The sequence below is a fragment of the Hyperolius riggenbachi genome, chromosome 4 (genome assembly GCF_040937935.1).
Source record: "Hyperolius riggenbachi isolate aHypRig1 chromosome 4, aHypRig1.pri, whole genome shotgun sequence".
Classification (NCBI taxonomy): Eukaryota; Metazoa; Chordata; class Amphibia; order Anura; family Hyperoliidae; genus Hyperolius; species Hyperolius riggenbachi.
In genome coordinates, this window is record NC_090649.1 from 66,383,429 (window position 1) to 66,409,497 (window position 26,069).

At 45.2% G+C, this 26,069-nt stretch overlaps 2 protein-coding genes across 15 annotated transcripts in view; one reads left to right on the top strand and one right to left on the bottom strand.

The window, feature by feature from the left end:
• Positions 1 to 3,316, top strand: part of LOC137570374 (cytochrome P450 2K6-like) — a 131,927-nt gene extending 128,611 nt beyond the window's left edge. For all 11 annotated transcript variants that reach the window (XM_068279038.1, XM_068279037.1, XM_068279043.1 and 8 more), the window contains one exon: positions 2,996 to 3,316. In XM_068279038.1, the coding sequence (XP_068135139.1) occupies positions 2,996 to 3,174 (179 nt within the window). In that variant the 3' untranslated portion in view covers positions 3,175 to 3,316. The remainder of the gene's footprint in view (positions 1 to 2,995) is intronic.
• Positions 3,317 to 9,280: 5,964 nt separating this feature from the next.
• The window catches only part of LOC137571267 (dehydrogenase/reductase SDR family member 4-like), an 80,208-nt gene continuing 63,419 nt past the window's right edge, over positions 9,281 to 26,069 (bottom strand). For all 4 annotated transcript variants that reach the window (XM_068280149.1, XM_068280148.1, XM_068280151.1 and 1 more), the window contains exons 7-9: positions 25,314 to 25,448; positions 20,990 to 21,042; positions 9,281 to 9,893 (exon numbers count right to left, since the gene is read on the bottom strand). In XM_068280149.1, the coding sequence (XP_068136250.1) occupies positions 9,779 to 9,893; positions 20,990 to 21,042; positions 25,314 to 25,448 (303 nt within the window). In that variant the 3' untranslated portion in view covers positions 9,281 to 9,778. The remainder of the gene's footprint in view (positions 9,894 to 20,989; positions 21,043 to 25,313; positions 25,449 to 26,069) is intronic.

The following is a 26,069-nucleotide window of genomic DNA, read 5'->3' on the forward strand; positions in this document are numbered from 1 at the left end:
CTGCATGCTTAATGCTGGTGTAATTCAGTTTATTACTGCAGCCAAATAGATCAGCAGGGCCGCCAGGCAACTAGTATTGTTTAAAAGGAAATAAATATGGCAGCCTCCATATCACTCTCACCCCGGGATCACTTTAAATTACAGTTAGCTCCGCCCTCATCCGGTCATTGCCACCCCCATTTTTTGTTCTATCCACACCCAGGTTATAGCCACGCCGATTTTTTGCTGCGGCGCAGGTCATAGGGGCCCACAATTGCAATTTTGCACAGGGGCCCACTGCTGGCTGTGTCCACCACTGTGCAGCAGCCATCAGTGTCTTTCATTTCTCAGCTTATCTCCAGTGCAGAAGCTTCCCTTTCCCCTCTGTCTCCAATGCTGCCCAAGTCCATAGCCACCATCCACAATGTAAACGTGTACAGAGAGCAAGGTGGCTAGCAGCAGAGTACCACGGTCAGGCGGTGGATCAATTACACCCCCTTTTTTGGAGATGTCTTTTCTCGCGAGCGATTTAGTCAGATCCATTGAATGCTACATGTATCTCCACCCATCAGTGGTCATGAAGGCCCTCAAACTAGGGGTTGGAAGGTCAGGAACTTGACTGAGCATATGAAAGAAATATGCAGAAGTCTGTTTGTACCCCACAGGAATGTAGTAATTGATGAAAGCACAATAGTTTCAAAGGAAGATCAAAGTACAAGATGTACACTACAATCCTCAGAAACCAAGCAAGTGGGGGCTATGCGTGTTTTCTATGGCTGATTGTGAGATTGGATACCTTTTTGCATTTGAACCGTATTATGGATCTGAATCTAAGGAAAGCTTGCCAAGGCCAGACTTGCCGGTTTCAGCTCGCATTGGCCTTCATCTTTGTACAAATCTGAAACAAGCCACCCCTGGACATGGGTAATATTTATTTACAGATCGATTTTATACCAGTCACATATTGGCACAAGAGTTACTAAAAGAAAAAAAAATCACATAACTGGAACGGTCATGCACAATCGTAAAGGTCTACCATAAAAAAAAAAATGAAATTGAAGAGTTCTGAAGTTCATGCTTGGAAAATTGACAGTGAAGAAATGGTATTGGCATGGAAGGATAAGCGTATTATATACATGCTTAGCACTTTCTACCCTGCTACTACAACTACACAGCAGAGAAGAAGGAAAGGTAGAGTCTTAGAATATACTAAACCCACAGCAGTCGTAGAATATACTAAACACATGGGAGCGGTTTACTGATTTGATCATTATGCCAGTAGTTATTCTTTCAACAGAAAGGGCTTGATTCACAAAAGAGTGCTAACTGTTAGCACGGCCATTTTCACGCAAATTTTCGCATTGTGCGCGATCGCGAATTTTCGCGCAAAACGATAACGTTTTTGCACGCAAAAGCGAATTTACGCGCGAAACCGATATCGATTTCGCGGGAAAATTCGCATTTGTGCATGAAAATTCGCGATCGCGCGTAATGCGAAAATTTGCGCGAAAACGGCCGTGCTAACAGTTAGCACTCTTTTGTGAATCAAGCCCAAAGTCACTGAAGTGGTGGAGGAAGACCTTTTTTTGTTTGTTGGAGCTGGCAGTAGTGAATAGCTTCATAATTTTCAACCAGTTGCATCCGGATGAACCAAAGGATCATATCAGCTACCGCAAGAACCTAATTCTTGAGCTGGTTAGCGAACAACAAGCCTCTAGGCCTCAGCGGAGATATGGCCGCCCTTCTTCATTGGACGTGGAGGAACGTCTAAATGGTAGCCAGCATTTTGTTGCTTTATTGCCCAATGGAAATATCAATGATTGCACAGTGTGCAGTGACAGGAAGACACCAGGTGGCAGGCGTAAAACCACCTATTATTGCGAAACTTGCTCACGCAAGCCAGGATTACACCTAGGAAATTGCTGTAAAATTTACCATACCTTGGCCAACTTCTCTGCTACCAGCTAACAGAAGATACCAAACTGTCCAATTAAGGTATTAAATTAAACGGTATAATGTGTTCTTTAAAATAAGACATACCATGTTACTGTGTTACGTTCCATGTTACACTGGGAGAGAGAGTAAGTGGGAGAGTGCATTTCTGTAAAAAACAAACAAACTCTGAGCAGAAACTACTGCCTTTAGGAAAAGGCTCCGAGTGGAAAGGGTTAAGTATTCTCTGTCATACCATCATGATTTTGATTTCACCTCCCTCCCCCTCACAGTGTGAGCCTATTGAAGGAGGAATGACCCCAGTGATAGGGTCGATATCTGGAAATCAAGACTAGAAGTTGATACACAGAAAAGCCAGGCATTCTGCTCAGTGGGAGACGTGACCCTCAAAGTTGAGGACTTCCATTGGATAAGTATGAATGGTTTGGGGTTTGAGGAGTCCAGAAATTTGGTAGGAGGGTGATGGGGGGAGAGGGAAGGACGGAAAGGAGTTCATTTGAAAAAATACTGGAAAGGGGTTTTCAAGGAACAGCAAAGACAGATGATTTAAAGTGTAACTGTCGGGCATAAAATGAAAAATCAATTATTTATTTGTATCTGGTAAACAAGTAATAAGGATGCTAATCAGGCAATCCAAAAGTTAAAATTACTATTACTTTTCTTGTTGATAAATGATCATTTCCCAGTTTACCTGACTCTTATTTGGTACACGCATTTTTTGTACACAAAAAGGAAGTTGCAGGGCATGCTGGGCTATCCTTTTTTGCTTCTCTATTTCTCCTCAGACTTAACTAATGCAGCCTGATGGGTTGAAGCTTCTTTCCCTCCCACACCTCTGTTCCTCTCCGATTGGCCAGTATTTCTCATGCTGAGACAATGCACTTTCTACATATATATGTGTTGTTGTATTTCTGAGATCGTATGGCTGACAACTCCTCTTTAAGAAATGCTTTCCAAATATTAGCTTCAGAGATGTGAACTTGGTAAGGTGAGACATTGTGATATTGTGTTAGGCAATTTTTCTGTTTTTAACACTGATTTCTATACTTATTTTTTTTCTAAGGCAAAAGAAGTTGTGTCGGGGAGAACTTGGCTAAAATGAAGCTGTTCCTCCTCTTTACAACATTGGTGCAGAACTTCACCTTCCACCCACCACCCGGAGCCAAGCTGGACCTCACATCCACTGTCGGCTTCACAGCTTGCCCTCAACAACATGAAATATGTGCAGTTTCTCGTAGCTAACTCAAACTAACCATACAAGTACTATTATTCAAACTGGGCTCCAACCAAGAACGTCATTTTTTTTTCAAGTATGACTTTCATCTGTCTTATTAAAAAGCCCCAAAATCCCATGAAAGGGTCGGCACCAGAACTACAATAATAAAAGCTCTTTAATGAATTAAAGTTATTTATTTATTGTATTTATAAAGCGCCAACATATTACGCAGTGCTGGACATTAGTTAAGGTTACAGACAATATTTAGGGGTGACATACAGCAATATGACAATACAGGAATACATGCAAACCAGATCACACAGCACAGTATGAGTACCAGGTAATGCTTAGGCAGTCACTGGATGGGAGCGTGGAGATTGGGCAAGTCGAGTTCAGTCAAGATTTCACTCAGATCCATAGGATGGGTGTACGGTAATGGAGGTGCCTGAACAGGTAGGAGACATAAGGAGAAGGACCCTGCCGAAGGCTTACCATCAAGAGGGAGAGGTAAGGACACGAAAGGTATGGGACCAGAGTTCAGCTGAGGGTTTAGAGCACTTGTGAGGGGGTTAGACCAGAGTAAAAAGGTGAGTTTTGAGGGCCTTCTTGAATATGTTGAAGGAGGAAACCCAGTGGGGGTGGATGTAGGGAGTTCCATAGTGTTGGAGCAGCTCTTGAGAAGTACTGGAGGCCTGCATGGGACTAGGTGATGCGAGGGACAACAAAGTGAAGTGCATTGGAGGAGCTGAGGGAGGCGGCTAGGTGTGTACCTCTGGGTAAGATTGGCAATGTAGGCTGGGCAGGTTTTGTGGACAGATTTGTAGGCCAGACACAGTATCTTGAATCTCATTCTGGACTGGATAGGAAGCTAGGGCAGGGATTCACAGAGGGGAGCCGCTGTAGTGGAGCGATGGGAGGAGTGAAGGTTCTTGAAAAACTGCCATGAGAAGTAGTAGCAGATATAGCACACAGAGTGACAGCTCACTGTTTTGTGTATTACCCCTTTGTCAAATAACACAGTAACCAAGCAGCTCGGGGTGACCCAAACCACTAGGAAAGTATAGGGGGCTTAAAGGAACACTTAAGCCACCCTAAGAAACATGAGTTTTACTCACCTGAGGCTTCTAACAGCCCCCTGCAGCTGCCCGGTGCCCACGTAGACTCGCTCCGATGCTCCTGGCCCCGCCGGCAGCAACTTCCAGTTTCAGCGACAGGAGCCGACAGGCCTGGAAGGCGAGTGATTCTTCGCATTCCTGGCCACAATAGCAGTATAGAGGGCGCTATTGTGGCCAGGAACTCGAAGAATCACTCGCCTTCCCGGCCTGTCGGCTCCTGTCGCTGAAACCGGAAGTGGCAGAAGCCTATGACAGCCGATCGCAGTAATTGGCTGGCTGTGGGGAGGGAGGGAGGTAAGGGAGTTAAAGAAACAGTGTTTTTTTTTAAAAACACAAACAATAATATTTATTAAAAAATAAATAAACATGGGGGAGCGATCAGACCCCACCAACAGAGAGCTCTGTTGGTGGGGAGAAAAGGGGGGGTCACTTGTTTGCTGTGTTTTGCGGCCCTGCAGCTTGGCCTTAAAGCTGCAGTGGCCAATTTTACTAAAAATTGCCTGGTCTCTAGGGGGGGGGGTTAGCACTGCAGTCCTCAAATGGTTAAAGAGACTGAAAGTTCCTCCTAATAAATAGCAATGCTTGGTGTAATTTGCCTTCTTAAAACAGAAGGACTTCACAATAATTGAGGTTTAAGTGACCGTTTGTGGTTACCCACAATGCACCACTACTGAATATGCAAATTATCTTTTTATGCCCCTGAAAGCCAGACTAGCTTCCAGAACCGCTGGTGTATAGCAAGCCTATAGCTTTACGTTTTACAGAGCCACACCAACCCCACATGCAGACAAGGAAATGGCTGGACAAACACACAGAACTCAATAAATGGAGCTAATTCATATTATTTGTTCTTTCATCCCCACTTCTCCATGTCTCAAAAAATAGGAGGGGGCCGCCTGATCTGCATATCCTTTACGGATTTTATGACATTTTAGGGGATGGACAATCTAGTGTGAGTCACAGGTGAAACTACCTCTAATCCTAAACTGAATATGGGTGTGTTACTTCAGTACCTTTTACAACATTACTGCAAAAGACGCATTACAGGGAAACGTGCCTACACGGGCATGTGTATAACTAATCGGTGAGCTCTAGATGGCCCAGTATCCACACGTACAATCTGATCTTCAAGTGAGGGAGCTACCTCAGGGCTACTTCCTGGTCGGCAAGGTCCATCAGTAGTGCACAGGTGCTGGCCCGGCGGCACGCGCTCTTGATCATGTGCCCATGGCCGGGAGTGCTCTGTGCATGTGCACAAGGCTACAACTACATAGTGCGCATGTGCAGAGCGATCAAGAATATGAACAGTGAACAGTTGGCGACGTCCCTATCTCTCAACAATGACCAAAGAGTTTTAATAATCTTTTCCATCTGAGGGCTTTTTACACTAAGAGCTAATTCACACTACAAGAGCTTTTCTGAGCACGTTGTGATTTTAAAAGCTCTTGCTAATGTTATCCTATGTGTGTGTTCTCACTGGAGCGATGTGATTTAGTAAAACTCCCCCATAGCGTTGCATTAGCAAGAGCTTTTCAAATCACTAGCGCTTAAAAAGCTCTCACAGTGTGAATCGGCCCATAAAGTGGAAACAAATGGAATCTGACACTGCCTTCTACGTTGTTCTCTCCTCCTCTGTCCCCCATGAACTTGAGCCCTAGCTCTTTCTAGTATCACAACTGGATAGTTGTGCTCCCTGAATTTTTGCACCATTTCTTGTATACGACATTCTTTCTGTTCCGGATCTTTGACTGTTCTGAGTGTACACATAAAATGGCATTTAGAATGGCCTTACAAGTCAGCTACAAACGGGGGGGTTCACCCATGTCTCTACAGGTGGTCGCCTGGGGCGCCATATGGTGAAGAGGCACAGCTGCCCGCCAGCTCTAATGTGACCATGGTTTGATTTTTTTTGGGGTGTTTATTGATCTTCCCAAGGCTCTGCAACCCCCCCCCCCCCCCACACACACACACACGCACACAAACTTGTGATCTGCAGTGCCTTTGCTTTCCTAGATACCCCCTCCTCCTCCCTGGCCAATACAGCAGTCAACACTGCTCTTCTTCACCAGGCTCCTCCTTTAAAGCTGTACCCCTTCAACTCAGCAGCCATACAGGTAATATGATTTCCTCGTGTGGCCGGCAGGCCCCACCTTAAACTCCCTCCCTCCCCCCCAAGTCAAACCAGGCTCCAGCCAGCCTATGCTTCCCTGACAGTAATGACACCCTGTCCTGTGTGATGTCACTGGCTGCGTCCACACACAGTGACAGAGACATTTGAGCCTTGAGCGCCTGGCTAGCCTATGCTACCCTGACAGTCTGACCTCCTCCTCCCCCTGCATCACTGGCTGCACACAGATACTCTAGTGAGCCAGCCAGGGGTCACAGTCAGTGAGAGTGGACACAGGGCACTGAGGGTAGGTGGACCTGAGTGAGCTGAGAGTGGACCACGAAGGTGTGGGTGTGTGTGTGTGTGTGTGTGTGTGTGTGTGATGCAAGCACTGGCAGCCAGCCTGCCTTGACACACACACAAGAGCAGCATTACCACAGACCTAGCCTGCACAGGACAGATGAGGTGACGACGATGTGATGTCACAGGAGTCAGTGACTGTGATGAGAAACAGTTTGTGTTTGTCTGCTGCAGCAGAAGCAGATCATGTTAACAATCATGCTGAGCTGATGCTGCAGATTGCTGACTAGCAGGTAGATGCACGAAAGCGAGGCAAATCTTCCACACGCAACAAGCATCACAGAACGAAATTGGCACACGCAAGCTACATGCAGTGTTGGCAACGTAGCATGCGCTCTTAAGTTACACCTGATCCTTATCACTTCCCCGAGATGTGATGTAGTGTGACCGCAATACTTTACTAGCACGGCTGCTACTACATTAAACAGTTCCCGTTCCATGGTTTTTACCCCTTAAAGGGGCACTATAGCGAAAAATTTTAATGTAAAATATGTGCAAACATATACAAATAAGAAGTCTGGTTTTTTTCAGAGTAAAATGTGACATAAATTACTTTTCTCCTATGTTGCTGTCACTTACAGTAGGTAGTAGAAATCTGACAAAAGCGACAGGTTTTGGACTAGTCCATCTCTTCATGGGGGGATTCTCAGGGATTTATTTATTTTCAAAATCACTTAGTGAATGGCAGTTGTTCTGTCCAATAGCCACAAAACTGTGTAGTGAGCAGGGAAGCTGGCCAGCATCATTGTTTAAATCCTTTTTAGGGAATATCTTTATAAAGAATAAAAGCCTTACTGAGCATCCCCTATGAGGAGATGGGCTAGTCCAAAACCTGTCGCTTCTGTCAGATTTCTACTACCTGCTGTAAGTTACCGTAACATAGGAGAAAAGTAATTTATAGCTCATTTTACTCTGGAAGAAACGTACTTCTTATTTGTCTGTTTGCACATTGCGCCCCTTCAAGATTCCTGTTGTTTTTGACACTTTAGCGGTGTAGTATTTATACAGCAATAACTTTTTAACTACTTATGCCATCTTCGTACAATCTAGTCTTTCTTTGGGTAATATTTTTCTCCCAAAACTATTTTATTTTTACAGTCATTTTATGGGGAAAAATTAGGCATAAATGCAGAAAGTACCCATTTTATTTATTCTTCACCCTTCCTAATTTTCACATGACACATCGAGAGAGAAGCAAAAGGAGAGGACTTTGGGGGAGATAGATCACTTTCTTTTCCTGTTATTTCTTTCCTTATTCTTCTACTATCTTCTCCTTGTCTTGCTTTCCTTTTCTTTATTTTCTTGTGTTTTCCTCTTCCTTCCTTTTTTTTTTTTTTACTTACTGTATATATTTACGTATAAGCCTAATTTTCAGTACAAAAAATGTTCTGAAAAGTTACCCTCTTGGCTTATATGCGAGTCAGTGGAGCAGAATGGATGGTGGAGCAGGTTTTGTTACTGGTAGCGGAGCATAAGGATCTTGCACTAGTGAACCTGCTCTTGCCAGCTGGCTCCCTGCTGTGTCAGTGCCCCGCATCCCCTGCAACATGGTGTGCAGAGTGCGCTTCTCAAGACTACCTGTGCTCCCTGGTTTGTGGAGCGGAGCATGCAAGCAGCATGTCAGCAGTGCAATGATCGAGCATTCTTCCTGTGTGGCAATTGCTGTCTCATATCTATGACGCCATCTAGTGACATCTTGAGACACAGCTGTATCAGCCTTGGGTCACATCTGGCTATGGGGAGAAGGAATGACTTGTAGTGGGGGCACATCTGGCTACTGTGGAGGGGGCTATACTGGGGAGGGGGCTTACACACGAGTCAATCACTTTTTCTTGGTTATTGAGGGAAAAGTTGGTACCTCGGCTGATACGTGGGTCGGCTTATATGCGAGTATATACGGTACTATTTTTTTCCTACTCCCAGTGTAAATTCTTCTTGTTTATGTATTTTTTGCAAACAAGTGATGCAAATATATGTCCAAAGACAACGGAGCACAGCTGTGAAGTTGTTTTGCAGAATAGTCTGAGTGGTAAGTGAGTGGTAATGTTTGTGAAAATAAAGAAGGGTAGCAGTGGCATCCTTTTGTCCATCAGGAAAGGCTATGTGCAAACACCTTAAAAGAAATTCCTCTAAGTGACAGAATGGAAGGCTACACCATGAGCTAGGTCTGATACCAGACGGTAAAGCTGAGTAACCCACCCATCATAAGGTCACCCCACTCCTATCTACAGAGATTTAAAAATTACATATTTAATAATTCATTTAATATGTTTGACGTTTTGGTATAAAAAAGTTTTACAAGCAAACTCATAGGGCTTGATTCACAAAAGAATGCTAACTGTTAGCACGGCCGTTTTCGAGCGAATTTTCGCATTGCACGCGCTCGCGAATTTTCTCGATAAACGATATCGATTTCGCGGTAAAATTCGCGTTTGCGCGCGAAAACGTTATCGTTTTGCGTGGAAATTCGTGAACGCGCGCAATGCGAAAATTCGCGCGAAAACGTCCGTGCTAACAGTTAGCACTCTTTTGTGAATCAAGCCCATAGTGTTAATCGAACAAAATGCATTTATTAAAAGGAAAAAGTAACAGAAGATGACAGGCCTGGATTTACCTCACAGGAGCCTATAGGCACAGATGCCCTGGCACCCTCTACCTCCCCTCCATGAACCTACAAAACCCCACCAAACTGCACCACAAGTGTGCTGCCTGGCCCAGTTGTCACTTCTCCCTTACCTGTCATAGGAAGCTACAGTTGTCCCTTAGCATTAGGTACTGTAGATGATGTCACTCAACTGTCCATCATATGCAGCAGTAGTAGGATGAAAGGGGAGTGCTGGTAAAAATGTCACCAGTCAGTCCAAAAAAACAATATCCACACACCTCCTTAAGTCCATACAATAAGATCATCCAGATAAAAGCAAACAAAAAGACACATTAGACCATGTTTACACACACATTATTTATCATTTGCAGCAGGTGCAGCAAATGAAAAAAATATGAGAAATATTTTTTAAAATGGGAATTTTCTCAGTCTTGATTGATGATCTAAAGCTTGCCATGCATTCCTCCAGTGACTGCAATATTTTCCCCATTGATGTAAGATGCATCTTCTGAGCATAAAAATGAAGCAATGCCAGCACACTCTTCTGGTTCTCCGAACCTAAAAAAGAAAATTGCCAGATATAATGAAGCAGTAGAGTGTTGTACCATGTTAGCCATCAGTAAAAGCAAGACGTTTTGAATCAGCATGATACTATTTATTGGCTAACTTAGAGGTAAATACAAAGTAAGCTTTTGGCTAATAAGTCTTCTTCAGACTGTTTCTATGCATTAACAAGATTTAACCACCCTGGCGTTCTATTAAGATCGCCAGGGCGGCTGCGGGAGGGTTTTTTTTAAATTAAAAAAAAACTATTTCATGCAGCCAACTAAAAGTTGGCTGCATGAAAGCCCACTAGATGGCGCTCCGGAGGCGTTCTTCTGATCGCCTCCGGCGGCCAAAAGTAACACGGAAGGCCGCAATGAGCGGCCTTCCGTGTTTTGCTTACTTCGTCGCCATGGCGACGAGCGGAGTGACGTCATGGACGTCAGCCGACGTCCTGACGTCAGCCGCCTCCGATCCAGCCCTTAGCGCTGGCCGGAACTATTTGCGCGCGAAAACGTTATCGTTTTGCGCGGAAATTCGTGAACGCGCGCAATGCGAAAATTCGCGCGAAAACGTCCGGCTGCGCAGGGCTCAGGCGGCTGGGGGGACCCTCTTTCGCCGCTGCTCGCGGCGGATCAGGCAGCACACGCGGCTGGCAAAGTGCCGGCTGCGTGTGCTGCTTTTTATTTGGTCAAAATCGGCCCAGCAGGGCCTGAGCGGCACCCTCTGGCGGTAATGGACGAGCTGAGCTCGTTTATACCGCTAAGGTGGTTAAAAACACAAAGCTTTTATACCTTATATATTTGCATATAAGCTGACGCACCTATAAGCCGAGGTAACCTTTTTTTCCCTCAGTGTTTGACTCATGAATAAGCCTTGTCCCCAGTATAGCCCCCTCCACAGTAGCCAGATGTGCGCCAGTACAAGTCAGCCCCCCTCCCCATAGCCATGTGCCCTAAGGATGATATAGCTGTGTCTCAAGATGGCAGTAGATGGCATTATAGATATGAGACAGAGCGATTGCCATACAGGAAGAATCCCTGATCATTGCGTTGCTGACATGTTGCTTGCACACTCTGCTCCACAAGCCAGCAGACACAGGTAGTCTTGAGCAGCACACTCTGCACACCATGTTGCAGGGGATGGGGGCACAGACACAGCAGGGAGCCAGCTGGCAAGAGATCACTAGTGTCTGATACTTACGCTCTTCTGCCAGCAAAACCTGCTCTACCATCCATTCTGCTCCACTGACTTGCATCTAAGCCGAGGGGGTAACTTTCGGGCACATTCTTGTATATGCTTATACACGAGTATATGAGGTACATTGGACATTTGGAGGAGAGACATTCTTTTGAAAACATCAATAATTGTCACTAGATGCCTAAAGTTGTAATTAAGGCATCTTATGACATTTATGTTTTTAAAAGAATGTTTCTCCTCCGAATGTCCAATGTATATAAACTGTGTGTTTTTAAATCTTGTTAATATACAGAAACAAAGTCTGAAGAAGACTTATTAGCCAAAAGCTTACTTTTTATTTACCTCTAAGTTAGCCAATAAATGGTATCATCCTTATTCAAAACTTCTAGATATAATGAAGAAAACTACTTTATTACTAAGAAGAATATCAAACTGAATGAGGCTTGTGAGGAGAGGATCATTTTGTTCTAGCCGGAGCCCCAAGCTATACCTGAAAGGATATGTAGGTATATATGTATATATATATTAGTATATAGATCAATTTCATATACAAGTATACATGTATCTGATCAATGTGATATTAGAGTGATATTAAAATGTCTATAGAACAATCAGCCACCCACACACATCTGTGCAGGAAGAGCTGGCTGCATGAAGTAGAGAATAGTCAAATTCTTCTTGCTGGGCAAAACCCCTAAGTGCCCCAAATGGGGACACCTGGAAGGTCATAAATAACATATTTCCCCGTGATCATTGAACTGTGCTATATCTTGTAAATCACATGACTTTCTGTAATTATGGTGACATATGATGATATACTGCGCATGAGCAAATTCTGCATTCTGTAGCATATAAGGAAGTCTGGAACTCATAATACAGAACGATTTTGGGCTCATAACTTCTGTGTGTGTGTGTGTGTCTTTTGTTAACCATTTAATGGCACCAGGAAATTAAGTAGTCTAAAGCATCTGATATCTGACAAGGCCGTGACATGAACTTAAATAGCAACCACTCCTTTCAATACCAGCACTACACATCGGCTACAAGAGGTTGTAATGAACAGAAGGAAACCCAGTGAGCATGGACATTCCTCCTCACTATGGGGTTGATTCATGAAAAGCCACTGCTGCGGCAGTGTGAGTTAAAAACAACATCCGAGCGCAACACACGCTACTCGCTGGGTAGCGTGCGTTCCTTAGTCACTTAGGACCGTAGTGTTTACTTAGTTACGCATGCTCATCTTATTGCTGTGCTTTAAGTATCATGATTGCGATACTTCACAAGCGAGGCAGGTACTATGTTAATTTATGAAGTAGTGGCCAGGTTAGTGAAGTATTGCGGTCGCGATACTTCATAGCAGGCGGCAATAAGAGGAGCGCATGTAACTAAGTAAACAGAGAGTGTAAGTAAGGAATGTGCGCTATGCAGTACGACCACGTGCAGCGTGTATTGTGCTCTGAAGTTGCTTTTTAACTCGCACTGCTATAGCAGCGCCTTTTCATGGATCGACCCACTCCTACTCTACAGTCCTGAGATGACTTTGGAATGGTATTACAGATATGTAGAGATGGGCCGAACGGTTCGCCGGCGAACGGTTCCAGGCGAACTTTGGTGGTTTGCATTCGCCTGGACCAGGGGAACTTTTGCGGAAGTTCGATTCACCCCATAATGCACTATGAGGGTTAACTTTGACCCTCTGCATCACAGTCAGCAGGCACATTGTAGCCATTCAGGCTACACTAAGCCCTGGAGCCCAACCCCCACTTATATAAGGCAGGCTTGCCGGCCATTACACTCGCTCGTGTGCCTGCTAGAGACAGACTAGGGACAGTTGCTGCAGACTTGTTATCCTTGGGAAAGATTAGTTAGGCTCTTGGCTTGCTCCTGGCTGATTGTTATTGCTAAAATAGCACCCCTCAACAGCTCTTTTGAGAGCTAATGTTTTCCAGATGTGTTTTTGTGTGTGTGTGTTGCTCACTGACATTATACAGCCCTATCTGTTGCAGCTGGACCTTCGTAATTGCTATTACTGTGCCAGCCAGGCCCTGCCTAACTATCTATACTGGGACACCTACCTATGCCTACCTAACTACTGGGGCACCTACTTACCTATATGGGGACACCTACCTACCTATACTAGGGGACCTACCTATGCCTACCTACCTATACTGGGTCTCCTACCTATGCCTAGCTAACTACTGGGTCTCCTACCTATGTCTAGCTAACTACTGGGACACCTACCTATGCCTACCTACTTATACTGGGTCTCCTACCTATGCCTACCTACCTATACTGGGACTCCTACCTATGCCTAGCTAACTACTGAGGCACCTACCTATGCCTACCTACTTATACTGGGACTCCTACCTATGCCTACCTACCTATACTGGGACTCCTACCTATGCCTAGCTAACTACTGAGGCACCTACCTATGCCTACCTACCTATACTGGGACTCCTACCTATGCCTACCTACATACAAGAAGATAATACGGTCGTTGCTTCATTGTGGACAGACCAAATTTGATCAGCTGGACAGTCACTGTTGTTCTATCATTGAGCTACCACAGCCCGGTGACCATATGGGCTGGAAAACTGCCACGGCCTGCACTCTGGCCATGTTGCGCATCAGTCCAGCACGGCCGTCACTACGCAAACAGCTGTTTGCGGTGCGTTACACAGTGAGTTTGGTGTCTCAGTGTGAAGCAGAACTCTAATTACACTCCCAGATTGATGTATACACATGCAATATGTTTTAAAGCACTTTAGGCCTGCAATTTAGCATTCAATGTGATTTCTGCCCTTAAAACGCTGCTTTGTGTCACATCCAGATTTTCCCCCGGGACTTTGGGCATGTATCCCACTCCGCCATGCCCCCCTCCAGGTGTTAGACCCCTTGAAACATCTTTTCCATCACTTTTGTGGCCAGCATAATTTTTTCTATTTTTCAAAGTTCGCATCAGAATCAGAATCAGAATTTATTATCGCCAAGTACAACGGTGGATTGTACCCGGAATTGGTTTTGGCACATACAGGCACATCACATGCAGTCAAGCATGGGTCATACGTATAAACAATAAAAGCAAAAATAAAAAGCAGTACAGAGCATTACAGCATACACCTACAGTTAACGTAATACAAACATAGCAAAGCATACATTGATAGCAGGAACAAAAAAGAGTGGGACTGGAGGAGCAGCCTGAGTGCTGATATGAGCGCTGCCATTTTCGGCACTGGACGCTACACAGCGACACGCTCCCAACAAGACAGGTGCTCCGATTTGTCCACGAAAGTAGAGAGAAGGAAACTGAGAAAGCAACTGAGAAAGCTGAGGGGCATCATGATGGAGGCAGACAGCAGAGTTCACTCGGACTAGGTTGCCTGAGGTGCAGCACTCCCGATTTTGAGTCCGCCCGGCTGGGCAATGAGGGCGCAGACACAGTGGGGGCCCTGTGGGGCCAGGGTGCACCCGGGGGCACCCCTGGGTGGTGGATGTGGGGCCCGGGGGCACCCCGGCTGGGCAGCAGTGGTGGACAGGCCAGGGAGGTCTACCTTTAGTGGTGGCAGGACAGATGCGGCAGCCAGCTTCACTGTGAGGGGAGCAGAACCATCTCCGTCACCCCAGGTGTGACCAGGGGGGTCTGGTGATTCCAGCCTGAGGTGTTTCAGGGGGCCCTGGGAGCGATGCCGGCCTGGGGTGCTTCAGATGGAGGCAGGCTGCGAGGCACACTGGCAATCTGAAGGGCCTGGAGGATAGGAGCTCCACGTGGGTGGCCGAGCAGGCTGGAGGCCGGTGGTGGAGATCGAAGGTGGCCAGCCGATGGTGAGCCCTCCCCAGTTGTTGCGGCCAGGCTGATGGCAAAGCAGGGTGCAGCAGGCAGCTGAAGCACCATCCGGAAGAGCGGTGGTATTCCTCTTCTGTGGCAGCTGTTGGAGCGCTGCAGGCGGCGGCATCAGCGATGGTGCAGCTCCGTTCCTGCAGTGGCTGAGGTGGCGACGGAGATCAGGCCTCCTCTATGACCACGTGCTCCGCTCTGGCGTCCTGGGCTCCCAGGCAACGGGCGCAGCCTGGCGGACCACATGGGAGGGCCGGAGCAACCCAAGCGATGGACTGAGGCGGGTGTCTGGTCCGGGGATGGGGCGATGGTGAGGCAGGCCGGACAAGTCCTCATCAGCGGCAGGACACGGCGCCGCCGGTGCATCCCTCCAGCGCAGCTTCGGAGGCAGCATAAACAGTGAGCAATTCCTCGGCCGCATGTGCTCTTCCTGCCCCTCCGGCTGCCCAAAACCTCTGCCTCCTCACTCTGCTCGGCAGCCTGCGATGCCCGCCTGCTCCCCAGATAGATAGGGGAGATCGGGTGAATGCAGCAAGGGTGGATTAGGGAAAGAATAAAGAAAAAGTCCGGAGCCCTGTGGCCGTGGCGTCCGAGTCCGGCGCCATCTTGATCGCATCCCCATTGAAGTACATTGCGGTTCGCTAACTTTTCTGCGAACCGAACCTTTCGCGAAGGTTCGCGAACGGGGTTCGTGGACCTAAAATCGGAGGTTCGGCCCATCTCTACAGATATGTATGTGACATCTCAACAGCTTGTTGAGATGTCTCCATAAAGTATGTGTGCTGGTGTGTTATAAAAAATGTTGGTTTTAAAGGGGAACTGAAGAGAGAGCTATATGGAGGCTGTCATGTTTATTTCCTTTTAGACAATACCAGTTGCCTGGCAGCCCTGCTGATCCTCTGCCTCTAATACTATTAGCCATAGCCCCTGAACAAGCATGCAGCAGATCAGGTGTTTCAGTGGTTCAGACTTATAAGTCTGATCTGACAAGACTAGCTGCATGCTTGTTTCTGGTTTTAATCAGATACTACTTCAGAGAAATAGACCAGCAGGGCTGCCAGGCAACTGGTTGATTAAAAGGAAATCAACATGACAGCCTCCATATACCTCTCTCTTCAGTTCCCCTTTAAGTGTAAACATTAATGCTTGTATAGCATTTTTCTCCTGAGGGACTCAAAGCACTTGAGAGAGCTTCTGCGGCCATTAAAGGGACACTCAGTTGGGCCACCCTGGAGCATTAGGGAGTTATGGCTCCTTACTGTAAGTTTACTGACTCTAGCCAGGATTTCAACTGTTCTCCTACATTAAAGGTGGTGTAACTTTCTAGGAGCATGGACTGTGGGGAAGAGTGTGTGTTTGCTGCAAATGAGGAATACTTTCATCCATAATCTCTGGTTACAAAAAAAACGGCCTGCTAAATCAGAAGGAATTGATATGTACAATCTCACATGGCAATGTAGGTGCTAGATATATTACAGTTGGATGTGTATAGTCATTTTGCACCTGTTACACAAGACAAGACACAGTACATTTATATTGTGCTTTTCATCAGGCGGACTGAAAGCACAAGAGCTGCAGCCACTAGGGCACACTCTATAGGCAGTAGCAGTGTCAGGGAGTCTAGCCCAAGGTCTCCTTACTGAATAGGTGCTGGCTTACTGAACAGAAAGAGCCAAGAGTTAAACCCTGGTCTCCTGTGTTATAGGCAGGGTCCTTAAAGCGTACCTGAGACAGCGCCAAAGGAAAAATGTATACATAACTGGCTCTCCCTCGCCGTCCTCCGCCTCCTGGATCCTCCTCTAAGGCTACTGGTAATCCAGGTAGTTAAGGCCAGTTAGCGCAGACAAAGTCTGGCTGTTCGCGCTCCCCCAGAATGCTCCTGGGGAACGCGTTGGGGTGTGTGGCCGGGACGCGTGTGCGCACTATGCCTCGACTTGCCGGATTACCGGGAGCTGTAGCGGAGGATCCAGAATTTGGAAGAGTACGGCGAGGGATCAATCAGACTGAAGGGTCTGGAGGAAGCCTCAGGTATGTACAGTGGGTTGCAAAAGTATTCGGCCCCCTTGAAGTTTTCCACATTTTGTCACATTACTGCCACAAACATGCATCAGTTTTATTGAAATTCCACGTGAAAGACCAATACGAAGTGGTGTACATGTGAGAAGTGGAACGAAAATCATACATCATTCCAAACATTTTTTACAAATAAATAACTGCAAAGTGGGGTGTGCGTAATTATTCGGCCCCCTGAGTCAATACTTTGTAGAACCACCTTTTTCTGCAATTACAGCTGCCAGTCTTTTAGGGTATGTCTCTACCAGCTTTGCACATCTAGAGACTGAAATCCTTGCCCATTCTTCTTTGCAAAACAGCTCCAGCTCAGTCAGATTAGATGGACAGCGTTTGTGAACAGCAGTTTTCAGATCTTGCCACAGATTCTCGATTGGATTTAGATCTGGACTTTGACTGGGCCATTCTAACACATGGATATGTTTTGTTTTAAACCATTCTATTGTTGCCCTGGCTTTATGTTTAGGGTCATTGTCCTGCTGGAAGGTGAACCTCCGCCCCAATCTCAAGTCTTTTGCAGTCTCCAACAGGTTTTCTTCCAAGTTTGCCCTGTATTTGGCTCCATCCATCTTCCCATCAACTCTGACCAGCTTCCCTGTCCCCGCTGAAGAGATGCACCCCCCGAGCATGATGCTGCCACCACCATATTTGACAGTGGGGATGGTGTGTTCAGAGTGATGTGCAGTGTTCGTTTTCTGCCACACATAGCATTTTGCATTTTGGCCAAAAAGTTCTATTTTGGTCTCATCTGACCAGAGCACCTTCTTCCACATGTTTGCTGTGTCCCCCACATGGCTTGTGGCAAACGGGACTTCTTATGCTTTCTGTTAACAATGCCTTTCTTCTTGCCACTCTTCCATAAAGGCCAACTTTGTACAGTGCATGACTAATAGTTGTCCTATGGACAGAGTCTCCCACCTGAGCTGTAGATTTCTGCAGCTCGTCCAGAGTCACCATGGGCCTCTTGACTGCATTTCTGATCAGCGCTCTCCTTGTTCGGCCTGGGAGTTTAGGTGGACGGCCTTGTCTTGGTAGGTGTACAGTTGTGCCATACTCCTTCCATTTCTGAATGATCACTTGAACAATGCTCCATGGGATGTTCAAGGCTTTGGAAATCTTTATGTAGCCTAAGCCTGCTTTAAATTTCTCAATAACTTGATCTCTGACCTGTCTTGTGTGTTCTTTGGACTTCACGGTGTGGTTTCTCCCATTATTCTCTTAGACAACCTCTGAGGCCCTTTTATTTATTTTGTAAAAAATGTTTGAATCATGTATGATCAGTGGCGGCTCCAGGAAATTTTTTTAGGGGGTGCTATGCAGGTGCTGGACCAATTTCCGGGGGAGCTGACGACCGCCGCGGCGAAAAAATGGGCGTGGTCATGACCGGATGAGGGCGGGGCTAACTGTAATTTAAAGTGAACCCAGGGTGAGAGTGATATGGTGGCTGCCATATTTATTTCCTTTTAAACAATACTAGTTGCCTGGCAGCCCTGCTGATCTATTTGGCTGTAGTAGTGAACTGAATTACACCAGAAACAAGCCATGCAGCTAATCTTGTCAGTTCTGACAATATTGTCAGAAACCCCTGACCTGCTGCATGCTTGTTCAGGGTCTATGGTTGAAAGAATAAGAGGCAGAGGACCAGCACGGCAGCCAGGCAACTGGTATTGCTTAAAGGGAGATAAATATGGCAGCCTCAATATTATTCTCACCTCGGGTTCCCTTTAAAAGTGCAACGCAAAGACAGAGGGCCCAAGTTTTGGTGACCCTTTTCCCAGAAAATTCACATAATTGTGCAGGTTTTCTCAAGAAAATACACGTAATGTGAGCAGATTTTAACAAAAAACACGTCCAATGACCCCAATATGCACAATCGTTATCAGATATGGCTCCAATATGCACAATCGGTAGCAGATATGACCCCAATATGCACAATCGGTAGCAGATATGACCCCAATATGCACAATCGGTAGCAGATATGGCCCCAATATGCACAATCGGTAGCAGATATGGCCCCAATATGCACAATCGGTAGCAGATATGACCCCAATATGCACAATCGGTAGCAGATATGGTCCCAATATGCACAATCGGTAGCAGATATGGTCCCAATATGCACAATCGGTAGCAGATATGGTCCCAATATGCACAATCGGTAGCAGATATGGTCCCAATATGCACAATCGGTGGCAGATATGGTCCCAATATGCACAATCGGTGGCAGATATGGTCCCAATATGCACAATCGTTATCAGATATGGCCCCAATATGCACAATCGGTAGCAGATATGACCCCAATATGCACAATCGGTAGCAGATATGACCCCAATATGCACAATCGGTAGCAGATATGACCCCAATATGCACAATCGGTAGCAGATATGACCCCAATATGCACAATCGGTAGCAGATATGACTCCAATATGCACAATCCGTAGCAGATATGACCCCAATATGCACAATCGGTAGCAGAAATGACCCCAATATGCACAATCGGTAGCAGAAATGACCCCAATATGCACAATCGGTAGCAGAAATGACCCCAATATGCACAATCGGTAGCAGAAATGACCCCAATATGCACAATCGGTAGCAGAAATGACCCCAATATGCACAATCGGTAGCAGAAATGAACCCAATATGCACAATCCGTAGCAGATATGACCCCAATATGCACAATCCGTAGCAGATATGACCCCAATATGCACAATCCGTAGCAGATATGACCCCAATATGCACAATCCGTAGCAGATATGACCCCAATATGCACAATCAGCATCACCTGAAAAAGAAAAGAAAAACCCATTTACTCACCTACAGCCAGAAGACCTTCTTTCCCGACCTCCTGTCCCGAGTCCCGACCTCATTGTGGCGCGCAGCGCCCGCGCGCCCACGATCCTCTTCCTTCCCGACGTCACGACGAGACTTCCTGCCTGCATGCAGAGAGCAGGGCTACGGGAAAATGGCCGCCCGAAGCCATGCACTGCAGACTCGAAGTCTGCAGAACAGGGCTCCGGGCGGCCATCTTACCGTAGCCCTGCCTGCTGCTCCGTGCTGCCGCTGTGTGAACTGACTTGGCGTCTTTTAGACGCCTGAAGTCAGTTCACTCCAGGGGGTGCTTTGGGGGTGCTTGGACAATTCTAGGGGGTGCTCGAGCACCCCCTTGCACCCCCCTGGCGCCGCCCCTGTGTATGATTTTCGTTCCACTTCTCATGTGTACACCACTTTGTGTTGGTCTTTCATGTGGAATTCCAATAAAATTGATTCATGTTTGTGGCAGTAATATGACAAAATGTGGAAAACTTCAAGGGTGCCGAATACTTTTGCAACCCACTGTATACATTTTTCCTTTGGCACCATCTCAGGTTCACCTTTACCAGTACACTATCCAGCAAGATTTTGCAGAACTTTCACTTGAGGAAGAACACTTTCTTCAGGGCTCGTTTCCACTAGGGCGAATCTGCATGCGGGCACTGCATGCGGATTCGCATAGCTAATGTTAGTGGATGGGGCTGTTTCCACCTGTGCGGCGTGCGGGAGCGATTTGGCAGCGGGCCAAATCTGCACGGCGGGACCCACAGTTTTCGCCTGCGTCGGGAATCCGTGCGAATCGCCGCTAATGTATTTAATAGTAAAAACGCATGCGTTTGGTACATGCGTTTTTACCCGCGATTTCGCGTGCGATTTCGCACCCTTCCCAATGTTATTTTGTCCTGGCAGTGTCATGGTTAATTTCGCATGGCACCCTGCCATGCGAAATCGCACGCGAAATCGCGGGTAAAACGCATGCGGAAACGCACCCGCATGCGTTTTTACAAGCGTCGGAATGCCGGCGAAATCGCGTCGCACTAGTGGAAACGGGCCCTCAAGTCACTGTTAAATTCTGCATTGATCTGCATTGGACTAAATGTTAGGATATCTTCTATGCCATGTGTTACTGTTCAGCCTAGTTTGTTTATGCTTGCCTAATAAACCAGTAGAGTAGTATAATAGGAACAACACATACCTGAAAATACCAAGTGGCTTTAATTTTGTATACAATTCTGGAGTCCTTAGTGCCTGTAAATTTAAACCAACTGTTTAGTCAATCCAACTATTCAATTGTGATCAATGTTTCTATTATTCTTAAAAAATATATATTATAGCTACGTCCCTGCAAGGGGAAGAGGAATTTTGCAGGGGCATAGTTACTCGTCCCGAAAGAGGGGAAGTGGTTAATGAAAGTTACATTTTCCCCAGCAAATTTCCCCCAGCAAATTTCCGCCAGCCGATTCAATGTCATTCTATAAGTTGATGTTAAAAGTAAGTAAGCTACAGGAATTTTAGATTTTATAATAAGAATAAAATAATCACCACAGAATTCTGGCATTTTAATGAAAAAAAAAAAGTAAAAATCAGCTGATGAGATAAATAATTGTATTGATCCTCCTATTCCTAAAAAATACCTTTTGTAGATAACCCATGGTTTTATTTTATGTTTAAAAATTTACAGAGTGGATTTAAAAGGGAACCTGAAGTGAGAGGTTGGTTAAAAGGAAATAAATATGGCAGCCACCATGTTAGCTGCCATATTTATTTCCTTTTAACTACCTTACAACCGCTCCACGCCCATGTGCGTGGCCGCAGCGGCACCCCCCTGAGGCAGAAGAGAGTGATTGCAAATGGCCAGTCGGTGAGTGTACTCACGAAGGGGAACCAATATATATTGGTTTTCCCATATGGGGCAGCACAGCCCGCTGGACTGCAGCATCCATGGTAATTTATTACTATTTTAAGACAGTACTGAGCACTGATTCTATTAAGTGTCCCAGAGCTAACATACATGAACTACTGACTTTTTTTTTAATCTGTCCCTTGCAGTCAGAAACCCTTCTCTGCTAGGGAATAGTTTTATAGTTGTAATTTCTTATCTGTGAGAGTTATTGTATAATTCGACAAGGGTCCGACAAGAGAGGAACTGTCACTTGCATGCCTGAAGGTTAAAGAGGAACTCCAGTAAAAATAATGTAAAAGAAAAAGGGCTTAATCTTTACAATAATTGTTTATAAATGATTTAGTCAGTGTTTGCTCATTGTAAAATCTTTCCTCTCCCTTAATTACATTCTAACATTTACAATATGGTGAAATTTTTACTGCTGGCAGGTGATGTCAGTGGAAAGAGATGCTGCTTTCTTTTTTTGGCAGTTGGACCCAGCTGTAAACAGCTGTTATTTCCCACAATGCAATAAGGTTCACGGACAGGAAACTGTCAGGACCATAGTCCTGACATCACACTGTGGGAGGGGTTTCACCACAATATCAGCCATACAGACCCCCCTGATGATCTATTTGTGAAAATGAATAGATTTATCATGGGAAAGGGAGCATCAGCTACTGAATGGGATAAAGTTCAATTTGTGGTCATGGTTTCTTTTTAAGTCTTTCAGGCAGAAAAATAAAAAAGGGACACAGCCCTTTTATTAATATGTTACCTCATGTCACACGTGACTAGGGTACACTTGAAACATTTGCACAAAACGAGATAGAGTAATCACATTTACTTTATTACAGTTTTTGGACTAATTACCATCAGTCTTCAACATTTAGCAAAATGTGGAATGGCTAGAACCAATTTAGAGCCTTAGTTCTTTATATGCTATAAGAAAGATTTTCACTTTCTTCCTGTTTAAGTAAAAAGTGTGAGAGATTCTACGTTCCAAGAAAGTCAAACAAGTTCTGAATAATAATATATATACATTTCTTTTTAGCTTATTATGTACAGTCTTGGCCAAAAGTTTTGAGAATGGCAAAATTCTGGTTTTCATAGTTTTCTGCTTCAGTGTTTTTGGTCTTTTTGTCAGTTGTTTGTGTGCTGTAGCAAGTCAGGATTTCAAGGTTTCAAAGGCTTTATTTGACAAATACGTCCAGCTTATGCAGAGAGTCAATATTTGCAGGCTGGACCTTCTTTTTTAAGACCTGTGCAATTGGCATGTTGTTAATCAGCTTCTGGGCCATATCCTGACTAATGGCAACTCATTATTTCATAGTCTATGCTTGGAGTTTTTCAGAATTTGTGGTTTTTTGTTTGTCCACCTGCCTTTTGAGGATAGACCACATGTTCTCAATTGGATTAAGGTCTGGGGACTTTCCTGGCCCCAATGTTTTGTTCCCCGAGCCACGTAGTTATGACTTTGGCTCTATGTCTCGGTGCTCCATCATGCTGGAAAAGGCCTTGTTCTTCACCATGCTGTTCTTCGATGGTTGGAAGAAGCTGCTGTCAGAGGATGTTTTGGTACCATCCTTTATTCATGGCTATACTGCTATGCCAACTCAGTCAGCATGACAGAATGATCTCCAGCCTTGTGCTCATCAACACACCCATCTGTGTCAGTTAGAAGATTACTGAAATGATCTCAGCAGGTCTGTTTGTGGCAGGGCTGAAACGCAGTGGAAATTTTTGGGAGGCATTAAAGATGAACTGTAGTGAAAATAACATAATGAATAAAATTGCTAATTGTTTACAATATTCCTTCATATTAAAGGAACACCATCGGTTAACATGTTTTTTTCAATTGAGATAGGAATTGTTTGGGAATTGGGAAGTGTTCTTAAGTACTGGTGTATACATTTGACTACTAATCTGTTTGTTCACAGTTATCAAATTCCTTTCACACTTCTCTGATGCTTATTCTGATGGCCCAGTGATCCATGAGAGAAGGGTGGATTTCCTCACACTACATCTGTTAACCCTGTGTGTGAGAGAAAGCTCTGCCTGTCTCAGAGCTCTCTGCAGAAAGCAGAGGAAATGTATCAAATGTGCAACATAAACATTTGTAATAGTGTGTGAAACCTGACAGGCTTTTCATATAACTCTGCTTCAATATTACACTGTTCTTAGCATGTTAGGCTGCAGAGATTCACCTATGCAAACTAGACATTCCAAATGTAGCTAAAATCTACACACAATGGGCCTGATTCACAAAGCGGTGATAACAGTTAGCACCCTGGTGAAAAGCCCTTTATCACGCCTAAATTCAGTTTAGGCATGATAAGTTTAGGTGTGATAAGTTTAGGTGTGATAAGTTTAGGTGTGATAAGTTTAGGCGTGATAAGTTTAGGCGTGATAAGTTTAGGCGTGATAAGTTTAGGCGTGATAAGTTTAGGCGTGATAAGTTTAGGCGTGATAAGTTTAGGCGTGATAAGTTTAGGCGTGATAAGTTTAGGCATGATAAGTTTAGGTGTGATAAGTTTAGACATACTAAGTTTAAGCACCAACTGCGTTAGCACCGCAGTGCACAGCTGATCAAAAGTTTTGCGCTAGCAAAGTCTGGTGCACTTCGCATAGAGTTTAATGGCGCTGCTTTGCGTGCGGGACTTTGCACGCTATCTACACTTATCTAAACTTAGCATGCCTAAACTTATCACACCTAAACTTATCACACCTAAACTTATCACGCCTAAACTGGCTTTTCACCAGTGTGGTGCAATGGTTATCACGCCTAAAGTCTCTAACTGGGTTAGCACCGCTTTGTGAATCGAGCCCATTGAATTACAACTTTTGCCTCTAATATTTAACATGAAAAGTAGGAAAATGTTTACACAGCTACTTAGACATTATTTGTGCATTGTCATTTTAGAACAATTGGTTTGACAGTGTTCCTTTAAATCAGTGTTTTCACATTGTGAAATCTTTCCTTTCTGTGATTTACATTCTTAAATGTATCACTTGTGGTGACATCTCTAGTCCTGCCAGGTGATCCCTGTACATTGGATTGTTCATTACTGAGAGTTCTATGCACAGAGGGATATATTGCTTGCTTGGCAGTTGGAAAAAAAACCCTGTTTTTTCCCACAATGCAATGCGGTTCACAGACAGCAAACTGTCAGGACCATGGCCCTGACATCACACTGTGGGAGGGGTTTCACCACAATATCAGCCACACATACCCCTCTCATGATTTATTTGAGAAAAGGTAAAGATTTATCATGAAAAAAGAGGGTATCAGCTACTGATTGGGTTGAGGATCCTTGGTGAAAGTTCCTCTTTAAGTTCATTCTCATGGCACAGAAGGACTATGTAATTCATCTGATCTCTCTTCATTCTGGAGTATATGCAAATTGCCATCATAAAAAAAACTGAAGTAGAAAACTTTGTGAAAACCAGTATTTCAGCCATTCTCAAAACTTTTGGCCATGACTGTATAATTCAAAAGATGGATTTTAAAAAAAACCACCTATGTAGCTTCCCTGGATCTTTTAATTATTGCAGAATATGATCACGCAGGATTATCAAAAAGAAATGAAACTCAAATAAAGAATTAGTATACCGTAGCTATAAAATTTACACATACCACTTTGCTGAAGCCGGTATTGATCATTCCAAATGCCAGTCCATTCACTCTGATGTTCATGAAACGTAAGGCTTGTGCAAGCACGTTAGTTAATGATAGTAGTGCAGTTTTGGATACTGAATATGCACCGATATGCTGTCAAATAGAATTAGTTATAAAAGGTTGATTAGTTAAAGAGAACCCGAGACGGGGTTCTTACATCGCAATCCCCATACAGAGGCTGGGTCTGCCTATAGAGCCCAGCCTCCGTTGCTATTTTGCTTCCCCCAAAGCCCCCCCCCCCCCTGCACGCTGCGAGACCCCATAAAACACAGCCGCGCTATGCAGCTGTGTTTACCTCACTAACCTCAGTCTCCGCTCTCCCCCGCCACCTGAATCGCTCCGGTCCCCGCCCGCGTCCCTTCCCTCCAATCAGCGGGGAGGGAAGGGACGTGGGCGGGGACCGGAGCGATTCAGGAGGCGGGGGAGCGGCGAGACTGGCATTAGTGAGGTAAGCACAGCGGGCTGCGTGTCAGCAGCGCGGCTGTGATTAATGGGGTCTCACAGCGCGCAAGGGGGGGGGCTTTGGAGGAAGCTACATAGCAACAGAGGCTGGGCTCTATAGGCAGATCCAGCCTCTGTATGGGGATTGCGATGTAAGAACCCCGCCTCGGGTTGTCTTTAAGGTATGACTAAACTTGAAAAAAGTTGAGAACACATAATAACTTAAGTGATAGTACAAACCTGAAATTGATATTTAAAAAAAAAAATTGTCTC